The sequence below is a fragment of the Pongo abelii genome, chromosome 10 (genome assembly GCF_028885655.2).
Source record: "Pongo abelii isolate AG06213 chromosome 10, NHGRI_mPonAbe1-v2.0_pri, whole genome shotgun sequence".
NCBI lineage: Eukaryota > Metazoa > Chordata > Mammalia > Primates > Hominidae > Pongo > Pongo abelii.
Window position 1 is genome coordinate 22,098,852 of NC_071995.2, and position 22,657 is coordinate 22,121,508.

General features: G+C 46.1%; 1 protein-coding gene across 2 annotated transcripts in view; it reads right to left on the bottom strand.

Annotated features, from left to right (window-relative positions):
• LOC100462246 (multidrug resistance-associated protein 1) overlaps nt 1-8,391 on the bottom strand; it is a 78,011-nt gene extending 69,620 nt beyond the window's left edge. The window contains exon 1 of one of the 2 annotated variants that reach the window (XM_054526939.2): nt 7,124-8,391. In XM_054526939.2, the coding sequence (XP_054382914.1) occupies nt 7,124-7,330 (207 nt within the window). In that variant the 5' untranslated portion in view covers nt 7,331-8,391. The remainder of the gene's footprint in view (nt 1-7,123) is intronic. The other variant, XM_054526936.2, reaches the window with a different exon arrangement.
• Nucleotides 8,392-22,657: the final 14,266 nt, after the last annotated feature.

The following is a 22,657-nucleotide window of genomic DNA, read 5'->3' on the forward strand; positions in this document are numbered from 1 at the left end:
AATAAGCCCCAGGGTCATTTTGGCTATATGCAATTTTCACCTTACACATGCTGCCTTTAACACCTAACACCCTCCTCAAAAGAATTAATAAATACACTTAGACCTCACTTTATCATCTCAGGAAGTGCATACCTCATCTAGACTACTTTGCGTTTGTGAAAAAAGAAAAAAAAATTTTTTTTTTTTTTGAGACAGAGTCTTGCTCTGTCTCCAGGCTGGAGTGCAGTGGTGCAATCTCAGCTCACTGCAACCTCCACCTCCCAGGTTCAAGTGATTCTCCTGCCTCAGCCTCCCAAGTAGCTGGGACTACAGGCACGCACCACCACGCCTGACTAATTTTTGTATTTTTAGTTGAGATGCGGTTTCACTATGTTCACCAGGATGGTCTCCATGTCTTGACCTCATGATCCGCCTGCCTCGGCCTCTCAAAGTGCTGGGACTATGGGTGTGAGCCATCACGCCTGGCCAAAAAAAAATTTTAATGCGTGTCTTTTCCTGTTGCTATTAATATGTTGCTTGTTGCCTTAATAAACCCAGGGTTTCTCACCCTCAACACTACTGACGTTTTAGGCTGGATAAGTCCATCCCACGTATCATAGGATGTTTATAGCATTCCTGATCCCAACCCAATAGACACTAACTGCACCCCCATCCCAAACTGTGACAACAAAAATGTCTCTAGACATCACTGAATGTCCTCTGAGAGACAGATCACTCCTCACTGAGATCCACTGCCTTTATATTTTTTTCTATGTGGTCCCACTCCTGTCACCAATATTTAGTGACTCTGACGACCCAACCACTGGCCCACCCATTCGTTTAAAAAAATTACTGAGCTTTGCTTGTATCAGGACTTGAACCAGAAACAACCACATTTATATCTTGCCCTCAAATAGCTTAGAATCTTGAATATAAGGTAGGATGTGTCCATAAATGGCCATTACAAAAGATTTTAAAAGCACAGAGTACCACCAAAGAGATACACATAAAAGGCAAGAAATATCCAGAAAAGAGTTTCACACAACAAAAAGGAAAACTCAGTTTCCTCATTCATACAGCAAGGATAATACCTGTTTTTTGTTTGTTTGTTTGTTTGTTTGTTTGAGATGGGGTTTCACTCTGTTGCCCAGGCTGGAAAGCAGTGGTGCGCAATCATAGCTCACTGCAGCCTCAATCTCCTGAGCTCAGGAGATCCTCCCACCTCACCCTCCAAACTAGTTAGAACCACAAGTGCATGCCACTAAACCTAGCTAAATTTTTTTTAAGAAATGTGGTCTGGCCATGTTCCCAGGCTGGTCTCAAGCTCCTGGCCTCAAGCAATCCTCCCTGCTTGGCCTCCCAAAGTGCTGGGATTACAGGCATGAGTACCATGTGCAACCAGTACCTGCTTTTCATCAGAGACATTGTGAAGACGAGACTTATATATTATTTCATTTTAACCCCATTTGAAGTGGGTAGTGTTTTTTCCATTTTGCTGAGGAAGAGACTAAGGCACAGAGAAGTAAAGCAACTTGCCCAAGGTTGTACAACCTGTAAAAAAAAAAGAAAACTTCAACACAGGTAGGCTAGCTCGCTGCTGCATGTACTGACTCCTTAACATGGATAAAATCATTCATGTGACAACAGATGGGTGCCCAGTGACCACTCTATTCCTGGAAGTTGTTATCTCCACTTGAGAGGTCAAAGCAGGCTTCTTGGAGTGAGTAAAATATAAGAAGAGTTGGCGGGGCACAGTGGCTCACACCTGTAATCCCAGCACTTTGGAAGGCCAAGATGGGAGGATCACTTGAGACCAGGAGTTCAGGACCAGCCTAGGCAACACAGACCTCCATCTCAAATGGCCAAGATGCTAAGATTTGCCAACACGGAGACAGGAGGGAACCTCACTCCAAGAGGGACACACACAGAAGACAGTCACAAGCTTAGGGGGTATAAGCTTGCCACAGTGGCTCATGCCTATAATCCCAGTATTTTGGTAGACCGAGGCAGGAGGATCACTTGGGTCCAGGAGTTCCAGAACAGACTGGGCAACACAGTGAGACAACATTATCTATTAAAAATAAAAAATAAATAATAATAAATGGGACAAAGAGCCAGAAGAGGACCAGATAACCAATACAGCTGGGAAGACAGGCCACCAGAATGAGTTAAGTGAAGGAAAATGAAACTTCACTTAGGATTCAAACCAGGAAAATGCTGCATCACCCAGACGTTGCAAAAGCTCCCAGAAGTTGTGAAACTCAGAAGGAAATTTTCTGGCTTACCCTTTTCTTGAATATAGCTAAGAACAGGAAACTGGAAAAACCACTGTCATCTTCAAACACTCCCCCGGAGACACCCCAGTCTCCACCACTCCCTCTCCCACCACCCCAGAGCCTTCCATCTCAAGGAGTGTCCTGCGCCTCACCCATCTCCCTGCTCTATGCCAAACTGAAATCCTCACTCCCCATCCTGGCCAGCCAGCATCACGACACAGATGGCCCAGGGGCAGGCAGGGTTGAAGGGAGTGACGATGACTTGGTGGTCAAGGGCACGGGCTCTGGGGCAGCAGATCTGGGCTCGAGTCCTGGTCCTACTACTTCCAGGCTGTGTGGCCTGGGGGAAGCCACCCAATCTCTCTGGCTTTCAGTTCCCGTGTGTCAAATTAAAAGAATAACACCCATCTCTCATAGCTATTGCACACAATGTTGGGAAGACAGAATACGCGTTAGGGGTTGAGTTTGCTGCAGTTACTTCTACCATAGTATTATCATTACTACAACTATTGTCATCATCACTGTTGGAGTAAACAGCTCATAAAGCCATGTGCCAAAATGCTGAAGCCCCCTTAGTAGACTGACTAATCCTCCAGCCTCCAAGATTAGCCAAAGTCATCTGGCACAGCCTGTTGGAAAAGACTCCTCTCTGGCCCACCCCAGGGTGTTTACGGGGCAAGATGGAGCACTGGGTACTGGCCAGGCCCTGGAGCCAGACGGCCTGGGTTTCAGTCTAGTCCTGTCATTTACTAGCTGGGTGACTTCATCTCTCTCTGCCTCCTTTCCCCACCCATAAGGTAGAAACAATCACAGTCCCTGCTTCACAGGGAACTTGTCACGATTAAATCCTTATTCGCACTTAAAAGGCATTAACAACAGTCCTTGGCACTAAGGAAGTGCCAAAGAAGCCTTAATGATCCGCCTTTTCTCTGTTGAGTTTTTTTTCTTTTTTTTTTGAGACAGAGTTTTGCTCTTGTTGCCCAGGCTGGAGTGCAGTAGTGCAATCTCGGCTCACTGCAACCTCCGCCTCCCGGGTTCAAGCAATTCTCCTGCCTCAGCCTCCCGAGTAGCTGGGATCACAGGCATGCGCCACCACCACGCCCGATTGATTTTATATTTTAGTAGAGACAGGATTTCACTATGTTGGCCAGGCTGGTCTCCAACTCCTGATCTCAGGCGATCCGCCCACCTCGGCCTCCTGAAGCGCTGGGATAACAGGCGTAAGCCACCGCGCCTGGCCTCTGTTGAGTTCTAACTGTCTCTTTCTCTCCTACCTGTCATTTTCCCCAAAGTGAGACCATGTCCATTTAGTTCTCCTGGTGCATATAGGACACGCTTATTAAATATGCATTCAACAAATTAAAGGTGGCCAGGTGTGGTGGTTCACGCCTGTAATCCCAGCACCTTGGGAGGCTGAGGCGGGTGCATCACCTGAGGTTGGGAGTTCCAGACCAGCTTGACCAACATGGAGAAACCCCATTTGTAATAAAAATACAAGATTAGCCAGGCGTGGTGGCACATGCCTGTAATCCCAGCTACTCAGGAGGCTGAGGAAGAAGAATCGCTTGAACCCGGGAGGCAGAGGTTGCTATGAGCTGAGATCCCACCATTGCACTCCAGCCTGGGCAACAACATCAAAACTGTCTCCAAAAAAAAAAAAAAAAAAACCCCAAAAACACCACAAAACACAAATAAAAGGTGATTAAATCTATCTGAAGAGCAACCCAGAAAGCAGGCAGAGGAAAGCCTCACCACGCATACCCCACTTTCACCCAACAATCCTACTTTACAGACAGGAGTCCAAAGGAAGTAACTCCAGCAAGAAAAGGAACAACGTGTACAAGCTGGGCCATTTCACAACAGCAAAAAACCAGGAGAACTCCCAAGCACCTAAGAGCCAAGCAAACTGGGGCAGGTGATCCGATTAAAAAATGACCCTGCTGTCACAAAACGAACTGTGCAACCTCCTGCACCCCAGGAGAGGCCACCCCTAAAGGTGGTAGGTAGCACTGGCCATGGGGCTTACATTCTTGGGCGAAGATTTTTAAACCATGTGTAAAAGCAGAACAAGAAATACAGCAGGCAACATCTCTAACTGCCTAAGAGCTGTGCTTAAGGGTGAGGGGGAGGCTGGGCATGGTGGCTCACACCTGTCATCCCAGTACTTTGGGAAGCCAAGGCGAGGGGGATCACTTGAGGTCAGGCGTTCAAGACCAACCTGGCCAACATGGTGAAACCCTGTCTCTATTAAAAATACAAAAATTAGCTGGGCATGGTGGCAAACAACTTGTAACCCCAGTGACTTGGAGGCTGAGGTGGGAGGATCACTTGAACCCAGGAGACGGAGGATACAGTGAGCCGAGATCATGCCACTGCAGTCCAGCCTGGACGACAGAGTGAGACTCTGTATCAAAAAAAAAAGAAAAAAAGAAAGAAACTAGAAGCTATTATTGTACTGTATTGATTCTAAGACTCTGTTTCTTCCTATTTTGCTATCTTTGATATTTGTCTGTGTCTCTCGATTAGCTCATCCTATAAACACTGCTGGCTACGTTTTTATATCCTAACATCTCTGAAATTGGGATGCATGTCACAAATGCTGGTCTCTAGGATTCCATGAAATGCAGCATGTCCATATCAACAGCCTGGTCTCTCTAACTGATTAAGGGATGGTGAGAGGCTTTTTTCTAAGTTTCCACAATTAAGAAGGAAAAGCTGAAAAATTCCCTTACTTCTTAGCCACGCCAACTCAAGGAGACAGGCAGTCATCACACCCCCCACTCCCCACTCCCACTCTGTAATAGCTCACTTAACTTTAATGGGGGGTGAGCATCATTGTCAAGCTACCTGACCAGGCCAGCTCAGGCAAACCTGCCCGCAGCCTGATCTCTGATCAACTCTACCTACCAGCTGCCTTCTTGTCTCCACAAGGCCCATGCCCGGGCCAGCTTTGTTTTTGCCAAACCGAGGCAGACAGGAGAAAAGAAATAAGAAAATCTCCCACTTGCCAAAGCACAGCCTTTTCCAAAGCATGTGGTCACCAAGAGGCCCTGATTCCTGCCAGGTCCCAGGAATACTCTCTGCAAGGCACGGTGTTCTTTTAGAAGCACTCACATAGGATTTGCCTAGCGAGAGGGCTATCATTTCAACCACTTCAGCTTCAGGGTCAATGACCTATGTCCTCACCAGTCTATATAAGGGACATATCTTGAATTCACATGCACATTCTTTTTTTTTGAGACAGGGTCTCGCTCTGTCACCCAAGCTGGAATACAGTGGTGCAATCGTGGCTCACCGCAGCCTCAACCTCCCAGGCCCACGTGATCATCCCACCTCTGCCTCCTGAGTAGCTGTAACCACGGCCATGCACCATCATACCTGGCTAATTATTTTTTTTTTTTTTAATTTTGAGTAGAGACTGGGTCTCGCTATGTTGCCCAGGCTGGTTTCAAACTCCTGGGCTCAAGTCATTCTCCAGCCTTGGCCTCCCAAAGTGCTGGGATTACAGCATAAGTCACCACGCCCAGCTCACATGAACATTTTAAACTGCATCACAGGATTGCTGGAGATCTGATAGTATCTGTGAGAATGGACCTTGAAAACCAACAAGCAGGCTACAGCATTGCTGATAGTCACCCAGGAGAAAACACAATCACAATGGACATATTGCAGCATTACCCTAACATGGCTTGTATATAACTCCTGGCAGCAGTTAGATTGCATCCATCCCAGGGTTTCTCAACTGCAGCACTATTGACATTTGGGACCAAAGGATTTTTCATTATGGAGCCTATCCTGTATTGTAGGATATTTAGCACATCCCCTGGCCTCTACCCACTGGACTCTAGGCATGTGCTCCCTGCCCCATCGCGACAGCCAAAAATGTTTCCAGACATTGCCAAATGTCCCCTGGAGACAAAATCATCCAGAGTTAAGAACCACTGATAATAGGCAATTTGAAGAATATCTTTTTTTCTTAGTAGTGCTATATTTACTTTAATAGCTATTAAGTAAGCACATAAATATAACCAACCTGTGACTTCAAAGACATTCTAAAGTGATATGAAACTTCCTTTTGCAATAACTTTGTTAAGGCTTAAAAAGTGAATTGATTGAAAGAAAAACATTAGCTGAGTGCGATGGCTCATGCCGGTCATCCCAGCACTTCGGGAGGCTGAGGTGGGCAGATGGCTTGAACTCACGAGTTCAAGAGCAGCCTGGGCAACATGGTGAGACCCCGTCTCTACAAATACAAAAATTAGCCAGGTATGGTGGTGCATGTGGTAGTCCCAGCTACTCTGGAGGCTAAGGTGGGAGGATGGCTTCAGCCTAGGAGGTAGAGGTTGCAGCGAGCTGAGATCATGCCACCATACTCTAGCCTGGGCAACAGAGCCAGCCAGACCTTGTCTCAGAAAAAAAAAAAAAAAAAAAAAGTTAAAAAATAAGTACATGTTGGACAATATTGGCAGGCTTACTCAAAAGTTTCTCCCTTGCCGTTTCCTCCTAGAGAAGCATAAAACCAAATGCTCATTCTTCCTGCCTGCCTTGCAGCCAGAGGTGGTCATGTAATCCAGTTTCAGCCAAGGAGACATGACAGAAGTCTGCAATGTGGACAGAAGAGCCTTTGAAGAAGGCTTGGACTTTCCTGAATAGAAAGGAACCCATGAGGCTGGTGTGACCCTTCCCTCTTCCTACCTTGAACCCAGATACATCGGCTAGGGCTGTAGCAGCCATTTAGGGGCCTTGAGGAAAAGACAATGAAAACAGCAGAGATGTCAGTCCTAACAACCCTGCATCGCTAATCCAATGCCAGCAACTCCAAGAGGTACTGGAATTCCTGACATGTAAAAAAATAAACAAATAAATACCTTTCTGCTTAGGCTGCTGAAGTAGGGCTGTTTCTTGAAGCCAAATGCAATCCTAACAGATAGAAGGTAAGAGATAGATGTCAAAATCCTGAAGACTAGACTCAAATGACTGAGGGGCAAAACAGCTGGGGAAAGGGCAGGCTTTGAGTCAACCTGCTGGGTTTGAATACTGTGTCCACCCCTTGCTAGTGATATGATCCTGGGCATGTTTAACTGTGCCACAGATTTCCCATTTAAAATAAAAAGTCATTACAGCAACCACCCAGAATGACTGTGGGCCTGAAACAAGGTATGTGCAGAGAGGGCTAGACATACCACACAACACAGAGTAACCTCAATGCATGTTATTTTATTTATAAAATCGACTCTTGGAGGTTCCCTCTCTCAGCTTTGGAGCCCCACCACCCTCTGTCTCTGTACAGGGGACCTTCTTCCTTCTCCCTTCCTTCTTGCCTATTAAACTCTCCACTCCTTAAAACCACTCCACGTGTGTCTGTGTCATTTTATCTAAACCGGCATGAGGTCCAAGAACCCTGGTGTTCCTCCACTCATCAGAGCCGTATCATTTTGGTGTGTTGGCCAGGAAAGGAAATTATTTCATCAGACTGAAGCAATCAAACTCCAAATGGTGCTGTAACCTGAACCACACATGGACACGCCATTCTTCTGAGGACCCTTAGATCCACCCCAGGAGAAGCCCTAGCTGCTGTTCCCCATTCGACACCCCTTTTCACCAGGAAGTAGTCAGAATAAGTCACCCAAAACCCCCTAACAGCAGTTAATGTGGCATCTCCACAGGGGGTAATGTTGTAGGAGTTAGGAAATTATTTTAGGCAAATGGAGAGGAAAAGGGGTCCTTGGGAAATGTTTGGTTTTTAAAGCAACTCCGGAAAAGTTTCTTGTAAAGTCCCGGCTCTTAGAGCCAGGCCAGCAACCTTTGATATGCATATGTAAGCCATTAGAAACTGGGTCCACCCAAACATGGTGATTCCCACAGCCTTCTTGCCCTTTCCCCGCATGTTCCTGGCAACATGGCTGCCACCACGCATCCCCAAGTATGCAGAACATCACTGTACCCTGCATTTGCATATTAAAAGGCTAGGTAGGAGGGCCAGCTTTTTCATGTGCTAAGTGAAAGACATGCCTAGTCAAACCAATCCCCTGAGGCCTATGCAAATCAGACACCGCCTCTTCCAGCTTCTGTATATATACCAAGCTGCTATCTGTGGCAGCTGGGGTTCCCTGTCTCAGCTTTGGAGCCCCCCTCCCTCTGTCCTATACAGGGGATCTTCTTCTCCCTTCTTTCTTGCCCCTTCTTGCCTATTAAACTCTCTGCTCCTTTAAATAAATAAACAAACAAACTCTTACCAAAGTCACACAAGCAAGACGGGGATAAGGCAGACTAGAAGTGATTTAGTCATTGGTTCTTTCCAACACTTGAGAAGGAGTTGTCTTTAGGGATTGAGTTGAAGGCTAGGTATAATGGCTCACACCTGTAATCCCAACACTTTGGGAGGCCGAGGCAAGAGGATGGCTTGAGCCCAGGGGTTTGAAACCAACCTGGACAACACAGGGAGACCTCATCTGTACAAATTAAAATATATATATAATTTTAAAGAAATAATTGTGTTGTAAATATCCCTATCTTAGAGCTAATGCCTAAGCAAGGAGGGGAGAAAGGAAGCCACCAAGGCTTCCCGTAGGATCCAAGTCCTACAGGCCCAATTCTCAGCCTCCCTGTGGTTCCTTTTCTCCTCCCTACTCTTTGAGCTCCAGCCACCGTGGCCTTCCTCATTAAGCCAGTGCTTCTGCACATGCATTTCCCACTGCCCAGAACATTCTTACCTTCTGTTTTTGCCTATATAGCAGAAACCGCTAGCTGTGCTCCAGTATCAACTCTCCCTCATCCCTGAGTAACATCTTCAGCTGGGTACATCCTGCTTAGAAAGGAAACTACATTTCCCAGCCTCCTTTGCAGCTAGAGACACCACATGACTAGGTACAAGCCAATGGGATGTGATGAGAAGAGACGTGCGCAACCTCAAGGTTGTGCCCTTACTCTGCTTTCCTACTGGCTGCCATGTGGACATGGAGATGCATCATCTTGATCCATGCAGATGAGGACAGCAGAGCAACAAGATGGAAGGGGCCTGGGACCCTGATTATTTTGGGGACAGAGCTGCCACACCAGCTGGGATTTTTACATGACAGAGAAATGAGCTTGTATCTTAACCCACCATATTTGGGGTCTTCAACACACATAGCCAAACCTGTATCATCAAATGGGTTCCCCACTTAAGGAGTCTCCTTTTTTCTCTCCAACCAGATGAAACCCCGCTATTGCACTCACCGGGCACCACGCAGCTCCCCTTCATAGCACTTCCTGATGATTGTTCATTTATTTGGCCATTTCCTGAACAAGACTGGGGCTCAAGGAAGGCAGGGAACCATGCTCTGTACACCACTGGATTCCCAGCATGGAGCCCAGGTAAGGGCTATGCAAGACCCTCAGAGACTGTCACCTGAATGGGACCAGCCAGGCCATGGGACCCATTCATGGGCACTGACCCTCGAAGATTCTACCTCCTGCAAAGAGCTCCTAAGAGGGTCTAACACACCCACTCACCCAAGTCTTGCCTCAAATTTCCCCAGGACCCACCTGTACACAGAGGTTAAAAAAAAAAAAACACTATGGGCTGGGAACAGTGGCTCACGCCTGTAATACCACCACTTTGGGAGGCCGAGGCAGGTGGATCACGTGACGTCAGGAGTTTGAGACCAGCCTGGTCAACATGGCAAAACCTGTCTCTACTAAAAATACAAAAAGTAGCCGGGCGTGGTGGCACATGCCTGTAATCCCAGCTACTCGGGGGGCTGAGGCAGGAGAATCACTTGAACCCTGGCGAAGGAGGTTGCAGTGAGCCGAGATCACGCCACTGCACTCCAGTCTGGGCAACAAGACAGAAACTCTCTTAAAAGGAAAAAAAAAAAAAAAAAAAAGACTATGACCAGCTGCCTAAAGAGGAAACAATTATCAGCAAATACTCAGATCCATGTTACATTTCATCTGCAATTAAATATCAATTAACAAAAATGCATCATAATCAAGATGCACCAGTCCATGCAAACAAAAAAATAAAGACTATATGTTTTGTTTTGTTTTTCTGAGACAGAGTCTTGCTCTGTTGCCCAGGCTGGAGTGCAGTGGCATCATCTTGGCTCTCTACAACCTCCTCCTCCCAGGTTCAAGTGATCCTCATGCCTCCCCCTTCCCAGTAGCTGGGATTATAGGCAAGTGCCACCACAGTTAATTTTTGTATTTTTAGTAGAGATGGAGTTTCACCATGTTGGACAGCCTGGCCTTGAACTACTGACCTCAAGTGATCTGCCCACCTCAGCCTCTCAACGTACTGAGATTACAGGTGTGAGCCACCACACCTGGCTGACTGCTTTCAATACAAAAAAAAAAAAGAAAAAATATTAGCTGGGCATGGTGGTGAGCACCTGTGGTCCCAGCTACTCCAGAGGCTAAGGTGGGAGGATTGCTTGAGCCTGAGAGGTCATGGCTGCAGTGGGCCATGACCATGCCCCTGCACTACAGCCTGACCAACAGAGGAGATCCTGTCTCAAAATACATATATATATATATATATGTTTTTGTAGAATCCTGTCCTTGTTTTTAAAAAATACCATGTATTTATGGCTGGGCATGGTGGCTCAGACCTGTAATCCCAGCACTTTGGGAGGCTGAGGCAGGTGATCACTTGAGGTCATGAGTTTGAGACCAGCCTGGCCAAAATGGTAAAACCCCATCTCTACTAAAAATACAAAAATTAGCTAGACATAGTGGTGCATGCCTGTAGTCCTAGCTACTCGGCAGGTGGAGGCTGCAGTGAGCAGAAATCACATCACTGCACTCCAGCCTGGGTAACAGAGCAAGACTCTGTCTCAAAAAAAAAAATTACTATATCTTTAGGATCTGTGGAGAAGGGAAGCTGAAAATTAAAAACATCAACCTGCCAATAAGATTGCCTCTAGAAGAGGCCAGGCATGGTGGCTCACCCCGGTAATCCCAGTACTTTGGGAGGCCGAGGTGGGCAGATCACCTGAGGTCAGGAATTCTAGACCAGCAAACCCTGTCTCTACTAAAAATACAAAAATTAGCTGGGCATGGTGGTGCATGGTACACACCTGTAATCCCAGCTACTCGGTAGGCTGAGGCAGGAGAATCACTTGAACTTGGGAGTGGAGGTTTCAGTGAGCTGAGATCGTGCCACTGTACTCCAGACTGGGTGACGGAGTTCTCAGAGTTGTGTTAGTCTGGCTTCACACAAATGCTATGATTTAGGTAGTTAAACGAGTTTTCTTTCTTTTTTTTTTTATTTTTTTGGAGACAGTGTCATGCTGTTGTCCAGGCTGGAGTGCAGTGGTGCAATCATAGCTCACTGCAGCTCAACCTCCCAGGATCAAGCAATCCTCCCGCCTCAGCCACCTGAGTAGCTGGGACTATAGGCATGTGCCATCATGCCCAGCTAATAATAATAATTATTGCTATTATTATTATTATTTTGTAGAGATGGGGTCTTTCTTGCCCAGGCTGGTCTCAAACTCCTGGGCTCAAGTGATCCTCCCACTTCAGCATCACAAAGTGCTGGCATCAGACGACAGCAACAGTGCCCAGTCCAAATTTTCTTAATCCTAAACTACAAATAAAACTACAGAAAGACTCTCCCCATACATCAGTCCAATTTCAGAGCTGAAACCTGATACCCCTCTTGTCCAAGAGACTCACCCAGACCTGGGCACCCTACAGACAGATGCTCTTTAACAACAGGGTGAATTAACCTGAATCGTCTATACTGATTTTCAAACCTAGGCTCCTGAACTTGGCCTCTTCACCTGGCATACACCTCCCTGGCTTTCTTTGGAGCTACACCATCTCTTCACCCCAGCCTCCTCCACCCCATCCCCATGGCCCTTTGGAGAATATAGAGGGTGTGACTCAGAGTTGAGCCTTTTCTCCAAACACTCCCCTACCAAGTATGCAGAGAACTGGACATAGGCCAGCTTTGTCCCAAGTACCAAGCGTCAAACAGCTCACTCCACAGATCTCAGGGGGCAGGGGACCAAAATGAAAGATGAAAGAGCCCTATTAAACCACTGCAGGCCAGGCACAGTGGTGCCCACCCATAATCCCAGCACTTTGGAAGGCTGAGGCAGGAGAATTGCTTGAGGCCAGAAGTTTAAGGCTGCAGTGAGCTATGTTCATGCCACTGCACTCCAGCCTGGGTGACAGGGCAAGACCTCATCTCTAAAAAAAATTAAAAATTAGCTGGGCATGTTGACAAGCATCTATAATCCAAGATGCTCAGGAGGCTAAGGCAAGAAGATCACTTGAGGCCAGGAGTTCAAGGCTGCAGTGAGCCATGATCATACCACTGTACTCCAGTCTGGGCAACAGAGTGAGTCTCTGTCTTTAAAAAAAAAAGAGAGAGAAAAGCAAACTACAATTGCAGCACTCAGAGAGATCCTGATCTCACATGTGACCATGCGTTAGTAAATTAGTGAAGCCTTATCAAAGGGCTCGCAAATAAGCCAACTAATTGTAACTACTGGGTTACCCTTCCCAATGTCAGACAGCTCTAACTTTCTTCCTAGCCACAGGTCTCCAGCCCTTACAAGGCTGATGGAGGAACCCTAGAAAAGCCTGACCTTTTTTTTTTTTGAGATAAAGTCTCTCTCTGTCACCCAGGCTGGAGTGCAGTGGCACAATCTCAGTTCACTGCAACCTCCGCCTCCTGGGTTCAAGCAATTCTCCTGCCTCAGCCTCCCGAGTAGCTGGGATTACAGGCGCCTGCCACCACGCCCAGCTAATTTTTGTATTTGTAGTAGAGATGGAGTTTCACCATGTTGGTCATGCTGGTCTCCAACTCCTGACCTCGTGATACGCTCACCTCGGCCTCCCAAAGTGCTAGGATTACAGTCGTGAGCCACTGCGCCCTGCTGTGCCTGACATTAAAATGCACCATCGTCCACTCTGAATAATAACCACAGCAGTGAGTAACCTTAGACCCTGCTAGAATGGTGAGCTGGGCCAGCCTACTTTTAGAAAATAAGACAATGGCTAGAGTGAAGCCTTTTCACATGTTATTCATTCCACTCCTGAGAACATCATCTAAGGAAATAAGCCAATACACACTCTACCCATGTGGTATTTGGGACAGTGTTTTCTTTAAAAAAAAAATAAAAATGACCGGGTATGGTGGCTCTCGCCTGTAATCCCAGCACTTTGGGAGGCAGATCACCTGAGGTCAGGAGTTTGAGAACAGCCTGGCCAACATGGTGAAACCCCATCTCTACCGAAAATACAAAAATTAATCAGGCATCATGGTACACATGTGTAATCCCAGCTACTCCAGTGGCTGAGGCAGGAGAATCACCTGAACCCAGGAGGCAGAGGTCACAGGGAGCCGAGATTGCACAATGCACTCCAGCCTGGGTGATGGTATGAGATGCTGTCTCAAAAAAATAAAAAAGGGAGAAAGGCTGGGCGCGGTGGCTCATGCCTGTCATCCCAGCACTTTGGGAGGCCAAAGTGGGCAGATCACAAGGTCAGGAGATCGAGACCATCCTGGCTAACACGGTGAAACCCCGTCTCTACTAAAAACACAAAACAATTAGCCAGGCGTGGTGGCAGGCGCCTGTAGTCCCAGCTACTTGGGAGGCTGAGGCAGGAGAATGGTGTGAACCTGGGAGGCAGAGCTTGCAGTAAGCCGAGGTCGCACCACTGCCCTCCAGCCTGGGCGACAGAACGAGACTCCGTCTCAAAAATAATAATAATAAAAAAAAAGGGAGAAAGAAAACACAGCAACCCAAATGTCAAACCACAGATAATAATTATGTGATTGTAGCCCACCAACACATGTAACTATTGATTGAACATTTATAGGTTTAATTAAAAAGGTTACGTGGGTACATGGGAAAATTCTTATTACAGTAAATAAAAACATAGGAGACAAAATAGTATGCAAGCTACAAATGCAACCTTGCAAAACCACATACTAGTAAGAACAAGACTCAAATGTTAACATACCAATAGGAAAACAATAGCCTATAACAAAATATTTATACAATACACATGATGGACAAAGAGGAAAGGTCCCACGATAACAAGAGCCCCTGCAAACTAACAGGAAAAAGACAAACTAGTCCAGGCATACCCAAAAAGGACACAGAAAGACACACTGAAAATACACAAATTGCTGGAAAATATGTTAAGGATGCATAGCTTCTAACTGTAATTGAAATGCAGATGAAAATATTTTTTAGCTATCAAATTAACAAACTCTGATCCCAGCACTTTGGGAGGCCAAAGCCGGAGGATCGATTCAGGCCAGGGGTTCAAAACCAGCCTGGGTAACATAGGGAGGAGATCCTGTCTCTACAAAAAATAAATTTAAAAATTAAAAAAAAAATGGCTGAGTAATGATTACAACATAATCCACTTTGATTTAAATATGTTATTTAAATTTATAAATATTTATATAATTTCAAAGAAAGAATACAAGAATACATTGGTTATTGGTTAGCCCAAGAGATTACTGATATGGTCTGGCTCTGTGTCCCCACCTAAATCCCATCTTGAATTGTAATCCGAATTGGAATCCCCACATATTAGGGAAGTGACATCATGGGAGGTGATTAGATCATGGGGACGGTTCCCCCATGCTGTTCTCCTGATCCTTGCTATGCTTTAGCAAAGAGACTGGCAGCATTTTGACCCTGCCCTAGAGATCTGTGGAACTTTGAACTTGAGAGAGATGACTTAGGGCATCTAGGGGAAGAAATTACTAAGCAGCAAAGCATTCAAGAGGAAGCAGAGCATAAAAGTGTGGAAGTTGGCCGGGCGCAGTGGCTCACGCCTGTAATCCCAGCACTTTGGGAGGCCAAGGTGGGCAGATCACTTGAGGTCAGGAATTCAAGACCAGTCTAGCCAACATGGTGAAATCCTGTCTCTACAAAAATACAAACATTAGCCAGGCATGATGGCGGGTGCCTGTAATCCCAGCTACTGGTGAGGCTGAGGCAGGAGAATTGCTTGAACCCAGGAGGCAGAGGTTGCAATGAGCCGAGATCATGCCATTGCACTCCAGCCTGGGCAACAGAGCGAGACTCCATCTCGAAAAAAAAAAAGTGTGGAAATCTGCAGTCTGACAATGTGAAAAGAAAAACCCATTTTCTGAAGAGAAATTCAAGCCAGCTGCAGAAACTTGCAAAAGTAACAAGGAGCCCAATTCCAAGACAATGGGGAAAATGTCTCCAGGGCATATCACAAACCTTTACAGCAGCCCCTCCCATCACAGGCCTAGGAGGGAAAAACGGTTTCCTGGGCTGGGTCCAGGGGCCCCCTGATGTGTGCAGCCTTAGGACTTGGTGCCCAGCCACTCCAGCCATGGCTAAGAGGGGCCAAGGTACACAGCTCAGGCTGTGCCTTCAGAGGGTGCAAGCCCCAAACCTTGGCAGCTTCCATGTGGTATTGAGCCTGTGGGCGCATAGAAGTAAATTGAGGTTTGGAAACCTCCACCTAGATTTCAGAGGATGTATGCAAATGCCTGGATGTCCAGCCAGAAGTTTGCTGCAGGAGTGGAGCCTTTATGGAGAACCTCTACTAATGCAGTAAAGAAGGGAAATATGGGGTCAGAGCCCTCACACAGAGTCCCCACTGGGGTACTGCCTAATGGAGCTGTGAGAAGAGGGCCACCATCCAGAACCCAGAATAGTAGATCCACCTGCAGCTACACCGTGTGCCTGGAAAAGATGGAGACACTCAATGCCAACCTATGAAAGCAGCCAGGAGGGGGGCTATACCCTGCAAAGCCACAGGGGCAGAGCTGCCCAAGGCCGTGGAAGCCCACCTCTTGCATCAGTGTGACCTGGATGTGAGACACGGAGTCAAAGGAGATAATTATGGAACTTGAAAGTTTTATGACTGGCCTATTGGATTTTAGACTCGCATGGGGCCTGCAGCCCCTTTGTTTTGGCCTATTTCTCCCATTTCAAACGGGTGTATTTACCCAATGCTTGTACCCCCATTGTATCTAGGAAGTAACTAACTTCTTTTGATTTTATAGGCTCATAGGTGGAAGAGACTAGATTTTGTCTCAGATGAGATTTTGAACGTAGACTTTTGAGTTAATGCTGAAATGAGTTAAGACTTTGGGGAACTGTTGGGAAGGCATAATTGTGTTTTGAAATATGAGAAAGATGAGATTTCGGAGGGGCCAGGGGCAGAATGATATGGTATGGCTCTGTGTCCCCACACAAATCTCATCTTGAATTGTAATCTTAATTGTAATCCCCACGTGTTGGGGGAGGGACCTCATGGGAGGTGATTAGACCATGGGAGCGGTTCCCTCATGCTGTTCTCCTGACAGTGAGTCCTCAGAAGATCTGATGGTTTTATACGGGCTTTTCTCCTCTTTACTCTGCACTTCTGTCTCCTGCCACCATGTGAAGAAGGACATGTTTGCTTTCCTTTCCACCATCATTTTAAGTTTCCTGAGGCCTCCCCAGCCATGCAGAACTGTGAGTCAATTAAACCTCTTTCCTTTATAAACTACCCAGTCTCAGGTATTTTTTCATAGCAGCATGAACAAACTAATATCAGTACCATGTTCAGGCTTTATTTAAATATCTTTGTATTGTTTGTTCTGTCATATGGAACACATGTCACTTGTGATCAGAAAACTCTGCAATTAAATTAGTTTAGGTGTAAAAATCAGAGTGACATTAGCATGGTGAGATTATCAGTAATGTTTTTACACATTGTTAAATTATTGATTTAAAAGCAATTTTTAAAATAAGTCCAAAAATGTTTAAAATTTAAACACATCTTTTTAAAAACTGAACAAAACCAAAGCACACTTCGGCTTTGATCTCCTGACCTCTGGAATGTAAGGTTTAACTTAACTGGGTAAAGCCCTCTCACACACAGCCAAGCAACATGGGCCTGGTCACTTCTCAGCTTGTTCAATTTTTCTGATATGGCAGGAAAACAACAGGTGCTTAATAAGTGCCGGTGGGCCCATTAGTGGGAGCATAAACTGCTGCAGTAACCTGACAATTAACTATCAAATTTCAAAATGCAAGTACTGTCAACCTAGCAATTTCCTGTGGGAAAATTTATTCTGCTGAATTATTTACATATATTTGCATACATGTGCCTTCAGTGCAGCACTGCTTATCACAGCAAGAAACCAGGAACTGGGAATGACCTTGATAGCCACCAAGAGGGGACTGGGTGAATACATGGCTCAGCCATTTAACAGGCAAATGGGTGGCTTGTTTAAAAAAAAAAAAAAAAGTGGATTTGATTGGCTTTTACTTTCAATTTGCATGGGCTTAAAATGGCAAGAAAATCAACGCTGGTTAAGTGAAGAGAACCAGAGAGAAAACAGTATTTAAAATACCCAACTAGGGAGGGAAAAAATGAATATGTAAACATATACACACAAACGAACATGTTCTTGCATATATATTTGCATATACTTGAAACTTTTCTCGAAAAACACCCAAGAAACTATCATCAACGAAACCATCATCAACAATGGCTACTTCTGGGAACAAAGGGCAGGGTGGGAACATACTAAAACTTTTATTTTTCCCTTTATATTCTATTAGAATATTCACCTTGAAGTATTAGCATCATCAACAAAGTTGCAGTACAAGATCTTCCTCCTGCAATCAGCCAGATCAATTCAACAACATCTTGTTTTAAAAGAAGAGTTTTCTAGCAACCTATAGAAAGTCCTCTTAACCACAGGAAAAAAATACCTCATCATCTTACTAACAAGCCTTTGGCAGAGAATCAAAGGCAACTGGGGAGTGGGGAAACCCAAGTTGGTCTTGATTGCAAACATTTCAGTTAAGGTTCTGAGAAAGAGAAGAGACTCATAAAACAATATAAACTTAATTTTTAAGACCTGAGATTTAGCAGGGCTTAGCGCCTCATGCCTGTAATCCCAGTACTTGGAAGGGCCAAGGTGGGTGGACTGCTTGAGCCCAGGAGTTCGAAACCAGCCTGAGCAGCATAGCAAGACCCCATCTATTAAAAAAAAAAAAAAAAAAAAAACCCTGAGATTCATTCAAACATAAACAGATCAGAAGGTTCTTGCTTCTGCCAGGGACCACGCATTGCTCTACTTCCTTGCTGAGCTGGTAAGTGCCTTCCCTGGAAATTCCAGGACCACAAGCCATTGTGTTAGTGCTTTACGCATTTTGCCGAATGCTCCAGGTGAGATTTTTATGAGATGGGCTCTGCAGTTCCTTTGAGTTAAACTCCTCAACACTTTAACCACACCATGATCCTCCTCAAGGCCTATGCACATTCTCTTCCCACTCTGGGACTCCCTTCCCCCACATCCTTGCATGGACAGCTTTGCCACTGAGCTCTGGGGTCAAACCTCACCGCCTCCGAAAGGCCTTCTGTGGACATCCCTCCATAGTAGTTTGCACCTCACCCAGTTCTTCCCAGTTCAAGTCTTTGCAGCACTTGCCAGCATCTGAAATCATTTCCATCACCCTCAGTATAAACCCCATGAGAACATGGGCCTGGTCTGTCCTGTTCACTGTTGTATCCTCAGTGTCTAGAGCAGCAGCAGCACATAGTAGCTGCTCAATTAATAATGATTGAATAAATGAATGAATGAAAACCAGTGTGGGAAGAACAATACAATGAACCCAGGGGTATCAAAGACCACACAAGGCTGGGCGTGGTGGCTCATACCTGTAATCCCAGCACTCTGGGAGACCGCTTGAGCTCAGGAGGATTGCTTGAGCTCAGGAGTTCAAGACTGAACTGGGCAACATAGTGAAACCCCATCTCTACAAAAAAAAAAATACAAAAATTAGCTGGGTGTGCTGGTGCATGCCTGTAGTCCCAGCTACTTGGGAGGGTGAGTTGGGAGGGTCACTTGGCCTGGGAGGTCGAGACTGCAGTGCAGTGGCACAATCAGCTAGGGTGACAGAACAAGACTCCATCCATCAATCAATCAATCAAACACCACACAAATTTCTCGTACTGGGAAGACTTAGACATCACACATATTCTCCAAACAAGTATTACCTAGGAGGCCAGTAAAAGGTAGACTGAGGTTCCTCAGAGAGAAAACTCATAGAGAGAAAGATAAAAGCTCCATAAAAATCTCAATTACTACCTGAGGGTTACAGGATGCTAGCCTAGGGCCACCTTCCCTGGTCATTAACACCCACTTTCCAGAACCTGGCAACCTCCCCAAGAGATGAATCCCACAGCTAAACCAAGGGGACACTTAAGTGGAATCTCAACTTTGTAATCATCCACTACTCCCGGGGCACTTTAAAATGAAGTAGAGCTTCAAAGCTGATCTCTCAAGAAAGCCATTTTCGGCTGGGCATGGTGGCTCATGCCTGTAATCCCAGCACTTTGGGAGGCTGAGGCGGGAGGATCGCTTGAGCCCAGGAGTTTGAGACAAGCCTGGGTAACATGGTGAGACCTTGACTCTACAAAAAATACAAAAATTAGCCAGGCATGGTGGTGTGCACCTCTGGTCCCAGCTACCTAGGAGGCGAACATGGGAAGATTACTTCAGCCCGGGAGGTCGAGGCTGCAGTGAGCTATGATTGTGCCACTGCACTCCAGCCCGGGTGACAGAGGGAGACCCTGTCTCAAAAGAAAAAAGAAAGAAAAAGAAAAAGAAAGCCATTTTCGTTTTCCCAGGGGAGAATGAACTGTCACAACTCCAACTGGGAAAATGGAAAAAGGTAAAAAGACACAGCCCTCAGTAAAAAAGAAACTGCTGCAAGTTTCTTCTCTAGCTAATTGGAGTTTAACCTCCTTAACACCTCATTAAGCTTCTCCAAGGCAACCCCAGTAAGCCAATTACACTAGAATTTCAACAGCCCACAACCTCCTAGGGAAACGCAGGATGAGGAGGAAGGTCTTGCTCCACGTTTCTCCCCCATATTCCTCCACACCAGTGGCTGTGTGATTTCACACCCCAAGGGACATATGGAAACATCTACAGACATTTTCGGTTGTCACAACAAGGGGAGGTGCTACAAGCATCTACTAGGGGGTAGAGGCCAGGTTTGGGGCTAAGACTATGTTGCACAGAACGGCAACCAGGCCACAAAGAATGATGTGGCCTACATGTCAATGGGGCCGACACTGAGCAACTGTGCTCCATGTCCCCACCCCCAAAATACAGCTTCCTCAAAGGCCCCGTTCAACCTTTCAGCCTCTAAGAGGTAAGTGCAGGTCCATAGCACCACTCCACCCGCAGGGATACTACCCTATCCCAGTTTTCTTGCTAAGCTGGGGGAAGCTTGCCTCAGGATGTCTGGCCATTAATTAATTTTGGCAAAATGTTTGGGCAAGTTTTCATGAGCTGGAGTTGTACTGACCACACTAAGATCTGATCATCAAAGCTAGGCCTTACTTTGCCATGAAAATCTGAAGCCAACATACCAATTAGATGCTTACTTCAAGGTTGGCCTGCAAAGCAGGAGATGCCAACTCAGATACGAACAGGTGCCAAGTGGGTTCCATCCATGAGAGAAGCAGACCAGGTGTGAGGAAGCACAATTTTAAAAAGGCAACAGGCCAGGCATAGTGGCTCATGCCTGTAAGCCCAGCACTTTGGGAGGTTGAGGAACTCAAGTGATCCACTTGAGTTCAGGAATTCGAGACCAGCCTGGCCAATATGGAGAAACCCCACCTTTACTAAAAATACAAAAATAAGCCGAGTGTGGTGGTGCGGGCCTGTAATCCCAGCTACTCGGGAAGCTGTGGCAGGAGAATCACTGGAACCTGGGAGGCAGAGGTTGCAGCGAGCCGAGATTCCACTACTGCGCTCCAGCCTGGGTGACAGAGCAAGACTTCGTCTCAAAAAAATAAAATAAAATAAAGGCAACAAACATTTGGCCTTAAAATTAAAGCAACAACAGGGAGGGGTGGGGACTGCGGCAAACTGGAGCAACTCAGAAATGGACAGCCTCAGCGGACCACTACCATGTATAAATGTGGGCCTGGGGCTAGCAGAACTTCTGATTTTTCAAGGGAAGCCAGAAATCCAGATGTTTCTGTGAAATCTGCCAATCAATAAATACTGGAGGGCAGGCCACAGTGGCTCATGCCTATAACCCCTGCACTTTGGGAGGCTGAGGGGGGCGGATCACGAGGTCAAGAGATCGAGGCCATGCTGGCCAACATACTGGAAACCCCGTTTCTATCAAAAACACAAAAATTAGCTGGGTGTGGTGGCGTGCCCCTGTAGTCCCAGCTACTGGGGAGGCTGAGGCAGGAGAATCGCTTGAACCCAGGAGGCGGAGGTTGCAGTGAGCCAAGATCATGCCACTGCACTCCAGCCTGGCAACAGAGCAAGACTCCCTCTCAAATAAATAAATAAATAAATAAACAAAATTGGAAATCACAGTCATTCCTATAATTAAAATCAAGCCAAACCAGCACAGTGGTGAGCTGTATCTAACCCTTAGCTTGGAACTCATACCTCAAACACTCAAATTCTAATGTTGATTGAGCCCCCACTGTGTGTGAGACACTGAGTCCTGGGAAAAGAGGGGTGGACAAAACCTTCTTCTGACCTTTCCAAGATGAAACAGAAGCTGTTTTTCCAGGCACAGTGGCTCACACCTATAATCCCAGCACTTTGGGAGGCCAAGGCAGGCGGATCGCCTGAGTTCAGGAGTTCACGACCAACCTGGGCAACATGGTGAAGCCCTATCTCTACAAAAAATACAAAAATTAGCTGGGCGTGGTGGTGTGTGCCTGTAGTCCCAGCTACCTGGGGAGCTGAAGTGGGAGAATTGCTTGAGCCCAGGAGGTTGAGGCTGCAGTGAGCTGAGATCGCACCACTGCACTCCAGCCTGGGTGACAGAGCAAGACCCTGTCTCAAAAAAATAAAATTAAAATTAAAAAATAAGCCATCTGATGAGAAAGCTGGAGGACTCAGTTTATCTGAGTATCCATTCCAGACAAGTGATTATTTCATCCTTAAAATCCTTACGAAGAAGTTTCGACACCGCCCAAAAGCCACTGTAATGCTTCAGGTCATTCATTCATTCAACAAACAGCTGACCCTTGAACAAGACACATTTAAACTGCACGGGTCCACTTATACTCAGATTATGCTTCTGCCTCTGCCATCCCTGAGACAGCAAGACCAACCCCTCCCCTTCATCCTCCTCCTCAGCCTCCTCAACATGAAGACAATGAAGATGAAGACATTTATGATGATCCACTTCCACTTAATAAATAGTAAAAATCTCTCTTATGAATTAATCTTAACATTTTCTTTTCTCTACCTTGCTTCACTGTAACAATACAGTATATAATATATATACAAGATATGAGTTAGGCCAAGCGCAGTGGCTCACGCCTATAATCCCAGCACTTTAGGAGGCCAAGGCAGGTGAATACCTTGAGACCAGGAGTTTGAGACCAGCCTGGGCAACACATCAAGATCCCCAACTCTA